This window comes from Acartia tonsa, chromosome 10, assembly GCF_053477335.1.
Source record: "Acartia tonsa isolate MP-2025a chromosome 10, ASM5347733v1, whole genome shotgun sequence".
In the NCBI taxonomy this organism is placed as follows: Eukaryota; Metazoa; Arthropoda; class Copepoda; order Calanoida; family Acartiidae; genus Acartia; species Acartia tonsa.
Window position 1 is genome coordinate 35768543 of NC_137269.1, and position 12776 is coordinate 35781318.

The following is a 12776-nucleotide window of genomic DNA, read 5'->3' on the forward strand; positions in this document are numbered from 1 at the left end:
TCGTCTAGTTTAATTTAGCATTTTTTTTTTTTTTTGTTGAAGAAATAGAGTGGTTTGCGTGGCCAAATGATTCAATTAAATCCTTCATGTATAGTAGGGCTTTTACAAAAATAAACACTTTTTTTAAATTGAATTTATTTGAGGGTTGGTGGGGTGGGGGGCGTTAGGTTTCTTGCATAACCCTTGCTGGGGGCTTTAACTATGAAGGGCCATCCAGTACCAAATATAACCTAAAATAACAAAAAAATATAACATCTTTTTTTTCAATATTAAAATAGAGGGGTTGTCAGTGTTTTAGAATGCCCCATATTAACAGACATGCTAATTTAGATGACCAAATTATAGAGAATCTCCGCTTGATTATGGAAACCATTGACTTGGAGGAAAAATTCCACGACAAAGAATTTGCGCCTGCTCTAAAGGATGAGGAATTAAATGTCTTTACTGCCAAAGACAAACTAAGTGATACATTGGATGGCGTAGCTCAAGGTAAACGTAAAATATTTTCTCGTATTCATTCGAATCCGGTGGATAGGAACCGGTTCTCATCCATACGAAAAAACTATGTCTAGCACCGTATTATATCCAGCTTTCTACGAATATAAAAATGTACAATCATAAGATTTAAACCAGTTTTTTTAGCCGGTGCCTCCGGCACCTCAGGGCTAAAAAAACTAGTTTTAATCTTATAATTGTACATTCTATATCCGCGGAAAGCCGTTTATAATACGATGCGAGAAATAACTATTAACAACGTTAAAAAAGAAGCAGCTTATAGTGCATATAAAAAAAAATACGCCATACAACACAAATAACCAATGATAGGCCAGTATACATTTTAATTGACCAATGGAAAATACATACTGGCCTATCATTGGTCATTTGTATTGTATGGCGTCATTTTCTTTATAGGCACTATAAGCTGCTTCGTATAAAACATTCAAAACAAGTTATATAATATAAAATGACCAAACATAAAAATAACCAGAAATGCCTTACAGGTTATTTAAATGATAAGTCTAAACAATTTAGAATCACCCTATTAAATTCAAGCCTTGCAATATGATTTATGTAACAACTAAGGGTATTATCCTCTTAGATTTTTTTTCTTCAATTTAGAAAATTTGAGTACCCCCCCCCCCCTCCCCCCCCCCACAGCGAACTATGAACTCTAGCTGCAGCGCTCGGCCCCCTTGCCTGCCTAGCCGCAGCGCTCGGCTCCCTAGCCTAAAACCTAACCAAACCTAAAATAGTTGTTCGTCGTTCAAGGGGGGGGGGGGGGTACTCAAATTTTCAAAATTGAAAAAAAAATTCTAAGAGGATAACGCCCAATTAAGTTTTTGCTATCCCTTACCTGTAGTTCCAATTTTAACTACTTAATTTTCTTTAACAATTTTTAAAATTATTAATTTAACGACGGATTGGCCATGTTATTTTAGTGTAAGCTACTCTATAACCAGGATTGGTCCGTCCGTCTGTTCAGTTAACATTTTCTTCAAAGGTTATGAAAGATAGAGGTCTGATTTTTTTTAGAGTAGATTCTAATAATTATATACAAATTATTGATTATATTTTAGCCGTCTGCAAATTTAGTGTGTTTTTTTTACTATTTTTGTTTTTGTTTAGAAGTCTAGATATAAAATTCGGTTGTTATTTTTTTGGATAGTGGAGTAGCTATTGGTAGCTTAGGTTAAGTAAATGTTATTGATTGCCCTGCAGTGTTAGGAAATAGACCCCGCAGGGTTAGAGCTCATGCAGTGGTAGATGTAGGAGAAAAACTACTGTGAAAATACGACGAAACCCGCTACTTCGTTTTCTTTCTATGTTCCATTTTTCTTTCTTTCTGGATTTAGGTAATCCAGGTTGTTCTCTGTTCTGGGACAGATTAGACAATCCAGGTAGAGCTGCAACTTTTGGTGGACAAGGATATCAACCTTCAGGTTTAATCTTCAATCTTACCTGAGAGGGGTGGGGACTGGTTTAATAAAATCAATTTGTTAAGGAAAGGGGGCTTTTGATTAAATTAGTAGATTTTTTGTTTCATGGATGGAGGCGATAATTTAATATGGGCAACCACCATACCTCTCTTCTCTCTTTATATAGACTGGATGTAGAATGATAGGGGTAATTCAAAACCATTCTAGGAATGGAGGTAGGTAGGGGAAAAAATCAAGCTTTTTATTTAGGGGAAAATAAAACAAATTGAAAATATGGGAATATACCTTGAAGGTTGGGGGGGGGGGGAGGGGTGGAGGAAGGTATAAAAATTTATTAGTAAGGAGATGGGGGATTGCACCAAATGACTCCATTAGTCTCACACCTTGAGAGAATATAGTTATTTTATGCTTTAAAGTATATATAAATGAATATTGATACATATATAGAGTTTTTCTATCACTACGGTCCTGCAACAATGTAAAAAATTGTTAAGGCTTTTTTTCTCTTGGGAAGTTAGAAGTGTCCTCCCCCAAAATATTTATAAACCTAACCTGCACCTATAAAAAGATACACAAAAAGGAAAACCACAATTGCTCATCGGTTTGTGAGACCCTGGCATCCTGTTAAGATAAAAGCTATATGCTGTAATCAAAAGTTAGTACAGATTTTATGGACTATTTATTTTATGAGCTTGGCTACCAATGAAAATATGTCCTTTTTAAAGGTGAACGTGCATTTTCTGTTGAACAACAACGTAGCTTGTCCATGACCGATTATTCCTCACCAGCAGGCTGGAGTCAACAAACCGGATCCTACTCATACTGCAGCCCCACAGAAATGCGCCCTGTAGAGTACCCTGCGGTGCCCCAAGTCAGAAATCCTTCACGTCCAATGGATTTCTATTGCGGCCGTAGACGCTACGACAGCGTTGGACCCAACAGCAGCAGCTGTTCTTCCAACAGGGATCAAGTCTAACATACAAAAAGGATTTTTTATCTTTGGTATAAAATTTTTACGGGGTGAGAGGAGAATACTTTAATGTATTTCCGAAATTTTTGGGAAAGCCTACAGCATTGTTTAATATTATGGTAATGATTATAGAGTTACTACGCTGTACGCATCGTACTTAACTGTTGCAGAAATCATCAAATTTTAGTTTGTGACGGATAAGAATTTTCAAAAGTGTCTAAAATAAGAGCTACCCGCTTAAAAAAATATATAATCAATTGTATACTTGACTTGATTTGATTATGATACAGTATTGGATCCTACTCCCCTGACAACGGGTGTACTGGAAGTCTTTACTCTTCCCCAAGTATGACCTTGATGCCTACAGCAAATGAATTTGACAAGGTAACAGATCTATAGTATAAATGTAAATACAGATTACCACCCCCCCCCCCCCTTTTTTTTTCTTCTGGTAGCAAATTGTTATCTGCTACTTGGCTGTGTTACTATTCCTGTTACCATTGGTTGTTTTTCAAAGACCAAATTTAGAGTCAGCACAAGGTCATTGCGACAGGGAATAGTTATTTATCGCATCGTATTATAAACGGCTTTCCGCGGATATAGAAAGTACAATTATGAGATTAAAACTAGTTTTTTTAGCCCCGTGGTGCCGAAGGCACCGGCAAAAAAAACTGGTTTTAATCTTATGATTGTATATTTCTATATTCGTAGAAAGCTGGATATAATACGATGCTAGACATAGTTTTTTCGTATGGATAAGAACCGGTTCCTATACACCGGATTCGAATGAATACAAGAAATATTTTATGTAACCCTTTCTCTCTTTAGTGTTTTCCTCTAATGACAAGGTAACAAAAAAGGCGGATAATTTATGGATCAATTTTGTACAGAACATACACTCATCTAACTTTTAGATGCATCGCTCTAATAATTTGACGTGTGTAAATTCTTGGTCCAATGAGTGTCTGTCGTCAACAAAACTCGACAAACATTAAGAATATTTAAAATACGGCTTCAAAACCGATAAATATCCGCTGGATTAGAACCGTTTCTCAGCTATTATAACCATGTATAGCATCGTATTATGACAAATTTACACGAATGATAAAATAAAATTTAAAGATTAATACCTGTTTTGTTAACAAAACTAGTTTTAATAAAACATTCTTTAATTCAATATCCGCGGAAAGCTGCCAATAATACGATGCGATAGAATAAAACTATTTATAACTGGGGTCTGTATCTATGCAAAGCGTCAATCTGATGGACTTAGAGTTAATAGAGATTTTTTTTATTTCATCCTATTTAATGTATAAAAAAGGCATAGCCACCAGGTAAAGCCATCGATTGAATTATTTTGGGAAAAAAATATTTTTTGATTTCATTTAGCTGTTTTTTTAGATGGCTACCTTAGTATTAACTAGGAAAGTCTCACTAAATTTTAAAAATATAGTTTTTTCCTTCACGTTAATTCAGTTGTTGATCACAGCTAATAGATTCCTTAAACTTTTTATATTCAGTGATTTATTTACGACTTTGCAATCGTTTTAAAATTTGGTTTTATTTCTTACATTGGAACATAATTTAACATTTATGAAAGGTTTGAGGCTATTTTCTGTATGGTAATGCTTCTTAAAGTATTATTTAGGATGGATATGAATTAGGGAACATCCTGCAGCCTCTGCCACGCAGCTATTCTGGAGGCTTCAATGCAATGCCTACTCAACCTGGAAACCCATTCGTCCAGGAAAGGAAATATTTATCCGCTGGATACAAAAGGTATTGGCATATGTTACAAAAAAACAGATATTTTTTCACAATCAATATTATATTTCTTTCTTAACTAGCGGCAACGCAACTAGTGGGGGGCAGGGGTATTTTTAATTTTAGTTTTAGGAAGAAACAATAAAAAAATGGTGGGAGGGGAAGGGAAATTGACCATTATGTTTTCCTAGGTGCGATTTCTTTGTGAGAAGAAATACCAGGACGTTTGAGAAGGTCCATTATAAAGGAGAACCATAACGGTTCAGCAATTACTTTTACAGATATTTCATCATGTAGGATTTGAAGCATACTTTAAAAATAAGTAGTTTTTTATTATTTTTAGGTTTGGAGAAAAAAGTCGTCAGTGGTTCTGTGGGTGAGTATATAGTACACACTTTTTGATTTTTTAAAATATGTCCGGCAGTACTCATAGTACCCATAAACTAGGGGATAAACCTTAAAAACTTTTGACCCATGACTTCATATTAGAATAATGGACAATTCTGAAATGATGTCATTCAGGATGTTTCGGCCTAATATTTTTGCCTTTAAAAAGAATATAAAAAATTTTTTGAAGGTTTTTTTTTTTATCTTGTAAGGGAGGTGGTAATTACAACAAAATAGCTATAAACCTTCTCAGGACCTATGAAAAGCTCACCACAAATTGGTTCAGTGGTTATTAAGATCCTTCGGTACACACACAGAAAAACAGATACAGATCCCATACTTTTACATTTTTAGAATGTGTTCTGTTTGTCTTGCGGTGTTTTGTTTTTAGACCGACACTATTCCATTCTTATACGGGCGTTTTTGGTTGTATCCGCTAGTAATAAGAACCTATTATATAAAGTGGTAAGGTTTTTTATCTGTAGCTTAGGAGTTCAATAAATGATAGGATTCTTAGAGGTCTCAGGACGGTTTTGGGCTATTTCATTTTCAGATTTAAGTCTTGGGACAGTTTTAAGCTATTTTCTAACCAGTAATAAGAAAGGACCAGTTAAAAATGTAGTTTAAATGGTAGAGCCAACACGACCAAGCTAATATTGCTTGTTTTACTTCTACAAGAGAAACAAGCAATAATGAAGATTTTTTTCTTTGAAATTATTTCGTTATGAAGCAGCAATACTTATTTCAAATCTTATAGTTGATATATATTAATAACTGTTAAAAGTGACATTTTTAGTAGAGAAGCTACTCTATAATTCGAAATGACCGTCCGTCCGTCTGTCCGTACGTCTGTCAGTCCGTCTGTCTGAGACAAAGTGGGGGGAAACGTGATTTTTTTCCCATTTTATCAATTTGTGAGCTTCACTTGTATGGATGTCATCATCCTTTTTATATTTCAGTTGGTGCAAGAAGAATGGAGAACCTGAGTCGTAAGCATTTTTTCTCCTATTCATTTCAAATATCCAGGAGATTAGAACCGGTTCTTATCCATACGAAAAATTATGTCTGGCATCGTATTATATTCAATTATCTACTAATATTAAAATGTAAAATTATAATATTATAACCAGTTTATTTAGCCCCGAGGTGCCGCGGATAGCTGTTAATAATGCGATGCGAGAAATAACAAATAACTACTTTTGTATTCATTCGAAACCAATTAATATCCGGGGGATTATAACCGGTTCTAGCATCGTATTATATCCAGTTTTCTACGAATTTAAAAATGTACCTTCGGATCCTCAGGGCTTTAAAATTGGTTTTTATTCTTATAATTGTACATTTAATATCTGCGTAAAGCTGTTTACAATACGATGCGAGAAATAACTATTATCAATTTTGGACGCGTAGCTACTATATGTCCCCTAAACTAAATTAGATCCGAACGTTTGACCATAGGTGCTTGGAGTATATTTCTTGTTGGTTTTATTATAACATTTTTAATGTTAGGCAAAATAAAGTACATGGCATACCCGCATGTTTAAGCCTCTATTATAAAATCAACCAATCCTAGCCCTTTTAAAATATATTTCAATAACTAAGGAAAAGTGGAGAGATAGCAGATCTCAACAAGGACTTTATGTGAGAGCAGCAAAATGTGTAATCTTATTTTATTTCAAGATGGTATATGAGCCATATTCTGAAGAACGAAAAGGGCGAGGTAAAAAAATTAATTCATCACTAGCGGTTACGCCCCCTTGAGGCTTCTAGGGGCAATTCAGGGGGCTTGAATTCGATGACCCCCAAAAAAGTAAAAAAAAAACAAGGATGACAACATCCATAAAAGCGAAGCACTGAAACGGTAGGACAAACGGACATTAACACTTGTATAGTGTTAGAACTTAATTATCATAATATAAATTTACTAGTGGCTTCGCCCCTAGCCTCTAGGGGCTTCGCCCCATGAGGTAATGGAAAATCAACCCTCCAGAATAGTGTTATAGTTATATTTTCAAAAAAGTTATTCTTTGCCGAATTACTCTTTGGTAAAATTAAACCCAGGTTGTGCACCGTATGCACAAAAATTTCAATTCGTAAAAATTAAACCCAGGTTGTTCACCGTATATCTTGTACGGGGTGAGCATAAGCGAGTACCCTGTATGCGGCGCAAGCTCTGATAGTCCCACTGATTGGACCACATATACACAAAAATTGAAAACTCTCCTCTGTAAATTTTATTTAAGACCTATAATTGCAACAACTTCTTAAAGATGTCAATTTTTAAAAGTTACAAAAAGCCCAAAAAAATTTTTTGGTGAAATTTTTTTTTCTTTTTTTTTGGGGGGGGGGTGGTTCATGGGGGCTTCGTCCCATGGTGCAGTGGGGTTCCCCCAACCCAATTACTGGTTTTTTGTTTACAAAAATAAAAAATTTGGAAATAGGGATTTTTTTTATTTTTAGGGGGGTTGGGGTGTCCCACCCTCCTAGAAAATAGCCTAAAACCACCAGAGGACCAGTAGGTATATTCCCAGAAGAGTAGAGCCCAATTTTTTCAGCAGTTACTGAGATTTTACAAAAAATGTAAAAAAAAAATTTTTTGGGGGGGTGGTTTTTTTTAGTTTTTTGGGGGGTTAGGGGTGTCCCAACCCCCAGGAAAATAGCTTAAAACCATCACAGGACCAGTAGGTATAATCCCTGAAGAGTAGAGCCCAATCGGTTCAACGGTTACTGAGATCTTAAGCTTCAGACGGACAGACAGACGGACAGACGGTCAGACGGACAGATGGACAGACGGTCAGACGGACAGACGGTCAGACGGACAGACATCAAGCTACTTTGTATTATAGATAAGAGTCAAAGTAAAATTGTAAGTAAATTTTTATGAACATACTTACATTTGTTGTTAAAAAAGTAAAAAAATTAACATGTTTAATATGGACGTACGGACATTTTGGTAATGATTATAGAGTTGCTACGCTTTCTAAATCGTACCTAACTACTAAAGGAATCACCATGCAAAATTTGAAATCGATAGGACAATTCTAACATGCCTAAATTAACGGAAAAAGCTATCCGTTACGGACGTACGGACGGACCGATCCTAATTATAGATAAGCTTAGCTTTTAAAAATGATAAGGGACTTTTTTTATGGATGGGAGTTACGGGAGTCAAATAAATATCTTGTTTCTATGGTTGATTTAATTAAGTAGATGTATGTTTGTTTGTTTTTTCTAAGTCTATAGACAAAGATATTAAGATAAAGATTTATTTACAATTAGCGACTACGGCCCTAGAGGCCTCTAGGGGCACTTGAAGAGGGGGGAATTGAGTCCCAAAACACAATTTTATTTAATTTGTCCAATGTCTATGTTGCGTTCAAGTCTCTACGAAAATACGAGAATATTATAAGAAAATTTTATTTCTCTTGAAAGGGTGGTGGTACTCTCCCCAAAATAGTCATAAACCTTCCCGGGACTTATGAGAAGCTACCCTGTTAAGGAGAACCAGATCTTTTCAGCGGTTAGCGAGATTCTTCGGTACAGACAAACAAAGAAAGACCTGTTACTTTATTATAAGGATTCCTCCAAAATAAAAATCAAAATTGCTGCTCTTCTTAAGTTTTTTTTGTTAGGTTGTTTGTCCAATATTGAAGGAATGTATCTGCCCTTTATGCAATGAGAAGGTAAGCTAATATATATAACCCTATTACATGTAATCCTTTTATAAAAGTAACAGGATGTCTGTCTCTATCTGTGTGTACCAAAGGATCTCGCTAGCAACAAATCCTTCACAGTGAATCTTTTCATAGGCTCAGTTTTTTGTCAGGTTCTTTGTCCAATATTGAAGAAATGTATCTGCCCTTGCAATATGCAATGATAGGTTAATATTTAACCCTGTAACATGTAAACACTAGATATATATAAGTATTAGGATGTCTGTCTCTATAGGTGTGTTTGTACCAATAGATCTTGCTAACCACAAACTCTTCACAGTGAAGCTTTTCATAGGTCTAGAGAAGGTTTATAACTATATTGTTGGAAGGTACCTTTTGAACCACGACTCCCTCGAGAGAAATCATGCCTAAATAAAATTAACCCCCAAATTTTTTCTTATTTTTAAAAAAAAATAACGGCTGCACCGTTCATTTCAAAATTTTTAAGAAAGGTTACTACTAGTACAGATAATTTATCGGGTAATGTGGATGAGGGTAAACCGCTTCCTAACAAACAAACTTTTCTATAAAAAAACGTAAAGGTTTACTCAGGGGTCAAAATAACTGAAAGGGAGGGGGGGGGGAGGAGGTGATCCATAGGTTGTTAAAAATTTTTAACGCATTTCTTGTAATTTAATTTTATATTTTTCAGGGCCACAACCCCAGGTATTGTTTATTCTTAATCATTTTCATAAACAGGTATAAATACTTCCAGTATAGATTCGAAACCGATTCGTATCCGCTGGATTAGAACCGGCTTTTAGCAATTTTCATTTTAATATCCACTGAAAGCTGTCTATAATACTATTCGATTAATAACTATTACATCTCTTTTCAGTGCATCATCACTTCCACATTTTTAACTTTTTTTATATCAACATATTAACAAAAAATATAAGGGAAAGTGATAACTTGTACTGTGGTAATAGTCCTATTATTTTTCATGTGTGTGTGTGAATGGTGCGCTATTACATAAAAAGTAAATTTAACTGGTACCCAAAGTTTTATAAAAACTTCCCTCATTTGTTGACCAAAAAAGTTTGGGTGATTTTACTGTCCAAATTTTTTTTACATTTAATTTTCTTCTACAGAAGGGGTAATTTTGTTTACCATTACAATGATGAACATCACTTGTACATCTCCATTGTCTTATCCCCTAAGAATCCTGAGCTGGATCTTTAAATCATTTCAATGGTGCGCTAAATCGGGGCGCGCCGAATTTCAGCCAATCACAGAGCGGCATTAAGTAAAATGCTGTGCTCTCATTGGTGGAAAGTTGGCTCACCCCGATTTGGCGCACCATTGAAATGATTTAAAGATCCAGCTCAGAATAATATTTCTAATTACAGCCACTGTCCCGATGCTAGAAAAAGAAGTGAGTATGTTCCACTCAGTTTTTCATAAACATTTACATAAACTAGAATAGTTATTTATCGCATCGTATTATAAACAGCTTTCCGCCGATATGAAAATGTACAATTATAAGATTAAAACCAGTTTTGTTGGTCCCAAAACAGGTATAAATCTTATGATTTTTATAAATTTTTTAGACCCGAAATGCCAAAGGGGCTAAAAAACTAGTTTTAATCTTTAAATTGTACATTTTTAAATCCGCGGAAAGCTGTTTATAATACGATGCAAAAAAAATTTCCAGCATATCTTTGAAACTGAATAAAATACGTTGGATTAGAACCAGTTCTCTACTAAAATGAAAAATCATGAATAGCATCAAATTACAGAAATTTTTCACGAATAATAATATAAAAATTTTAAAATTAATACCAGTTTTGTAAGCCTGGGCCTTTGGTCTCTTGGGTTTGAAAAAAACTGGTTTTAATCTTATAATTTTTCATTTTAATATCCGCGGAAAGCTGTTTATAATATGATGCGATATACAACTATTCCAAAGGTAATGCAACAATAACAAGCTATCATCTATTTTGTTAAGAGTTAAGAATAGTTTTTCAATTAAACTACTATAAAGTACTAAAATTGTAGGAGATTTCTTCATCTGACAGGTACAGTTTACGTACGTATAGACCTTAGTTATAGAGTAGCTGTTCTACAATTCATCGTATCACATATTTATTGCTATTGTTATATTTCCATTTTTTTGTATTTTCTACTATCTAGTTATTAATATGTTACCACTTATCCTAAATGTTGTTAAAATATAAAGACGAAGCCCAATCTGTACCACTTTTGATTCCTGTGACGTCATAAAATGAGGGAGATGAGAAGAAAAGTGGGAAAGGAAACCCCTAAAAAAGAGATGGAGAATATGACGTCAAAAGTGGTACAGATTGGGCTTCGTCAAATATAACTTTTTTTGCGGACAATTTGTCATGCTAAAAATCTTACCATTGGTTTTAATTTTTTTTTTAACCGCCTAAAGAAAGTGTCCTAACTTTTGTGATTTTTGTTTAACCCATCACTGTGGGCTAGAATTGAATCAAGACAAAAGTAATTGCCGAGCCCTGGGACCTATGTATGGTGAAAATAGACATAAAACCATGATGATTCCAGGTAAAACCAAAATATTTCAGCGGGGGCTTTTTGAGAAAATTAGATTTGAAAATTTCAAGTTAAATTTTCACCCCCTAGGAGTTGCCGCACAATCATGACAAGAAAAGCAAAGATTATTTATTTTAAATTTTGAACAAGTTTGCTTTTATAAAGTTCTTTATAAAACCACTCCTGAAGGGAGTTAATAAATGGCCATTTTTATCACTTGCTTTGCAAAGGTCACGAAAGTTCAGCCTAAAATAAATCATATATAGAGAGGTTTTAAGAAAGACTTCATAAAAGCAAAGTTGTTCAAAATTTTAAATAAATAATATTTGCTTTTCTTGTCATGATTACGTGACAACTCCTAGGGGGTGAAAATTTAACTTGAAATTTTCAAATCTAATTTTCTCAAAAAGCCCCCGCTGAAATATTTTGGTTTTACCTGGAATCATCATGGTTTTATGTCTATTTTCACCATACATAGGTCCCAGGGCTCGGCACTTACTTTTGTCTTGATTCAATTCTAGCCCACAGTGCCATACGAGCTCCAAAAGTTCAAAGTTTTGTTTCACCGGGCTTCAACAAAATATATTTTTTCAAGAATTACTCTACAGAATTCAAAAAGTAAGGTGTCAAATTAAAGATTTTACTATTTTTGTTCATAATAGCAATTTTCTTCCTTTTTGTTGCGTTTTAGTACTTAAAAACTAAGTTAATTTTTTTGTATAAAAAAAATTTAAATAATTCAAAAATAAGAGGTCTACAAAAAAACGATTGCATATCTGAATTCTATGGATCATTTTACATGTACTACTTACTACAAACACCGACTAGCTTTTTTTTAAATCACAAAAGTTACAACACGTTCTTTGGACATTTGTAGTATTAACAGATTTGGCGACAATTTTATAATTTCATTGTAATTCCTACTCTCAGTACAAAACTACTATGGTAAATTTTCTCTTCTAAAACTTGCCTAAAAGTCTCAAATGTATAATTTTATATGTTTTATAAGTCATTAAAAGTCATTTTATATTTAAGTTTGCTTGAAATAATAAAATTTTTGCATATAACAAAACGATAGAGTTGACATATGCCCTTTTATAATTAATTTCCTAAAATGTTTTGAATCTTTTATTCCATTATTAACTTCTTTTACAATTTTTAATTACAATTTTTTTATATTCATAATGCACTAATATATTTAGATTATAGTTACACTATACAAGTAAAAAGCTATACGTAATGTGTTTTTTTTTATATTATTTTAATAAATTTACACAGTTTATTATCAAGTCACAGAAATTTTCTAAATTATGTTAATAATGAATGTTCAGGAGGGAGGGAAGGCTAGTCTACACCACCCTTAAATTTTACTTTTTTTCATCCCTTTAACTTTTTACACACCTTTGCCACGCCACTCATATGTCAATTATTTTAATGGATTTACTTTTACTTGGATCTTACACAAGAGTTTTATCTAAATAGTGAACTTTC

At 33.9% G+C, this 12776-nt stretch overlaps 2 protein-coding genes across 2 annotated transcripts; both read left to right on the forward strand.

The window, feature by feature from the left end:
• Positions 1 to 299: 299 nt before the first annotated feature.
• LOC145330784 (uncharacterized) lies at positions 300 to 2913 on the forward strand. The gene is made up of 3 exons (XM_080175450.1): positions 300 to 489; positions 1854 to 1940; positions 2663 to 2913. The coding sequence occupies exons 1-3, from the start codon at positions 300 to 302 to the stop codon at positions 2911 to 2913; spliced, it is 528 nt and encodes a 175-aa protein (XP_080031576.1).
• A 286-nt stretch (positions 2914 to 3199) lies between these two features.
• LOC145329989 (nanos homolog 3-like) lies at positions 3200 to 10303 on the forward strand. The gene is made up of 8 exons (XM_080174493.1): positions 3200 to 3291; positions 4556 to 4686; positions 5015 to 5047; positions 6018 to 6047; positions 6739 to 6778; positions 8691 to 8741; positions 9424 to 9437; positions 10121 to 10303. The coding sequence occupies exons 1-8, from the start codon at positions 3256 to 3258 to the stop codon at positions 10173 to 10175; spliced, it is 390 nt and encodes a 129-aa protein (XP_080030619.1). The 5' UTR covers positions 3200 to 3255; the 3' UTR covers positions 10176 to 10303.
• Positions 10304 to 12776: the final 2473 nt, after the last annotated feature.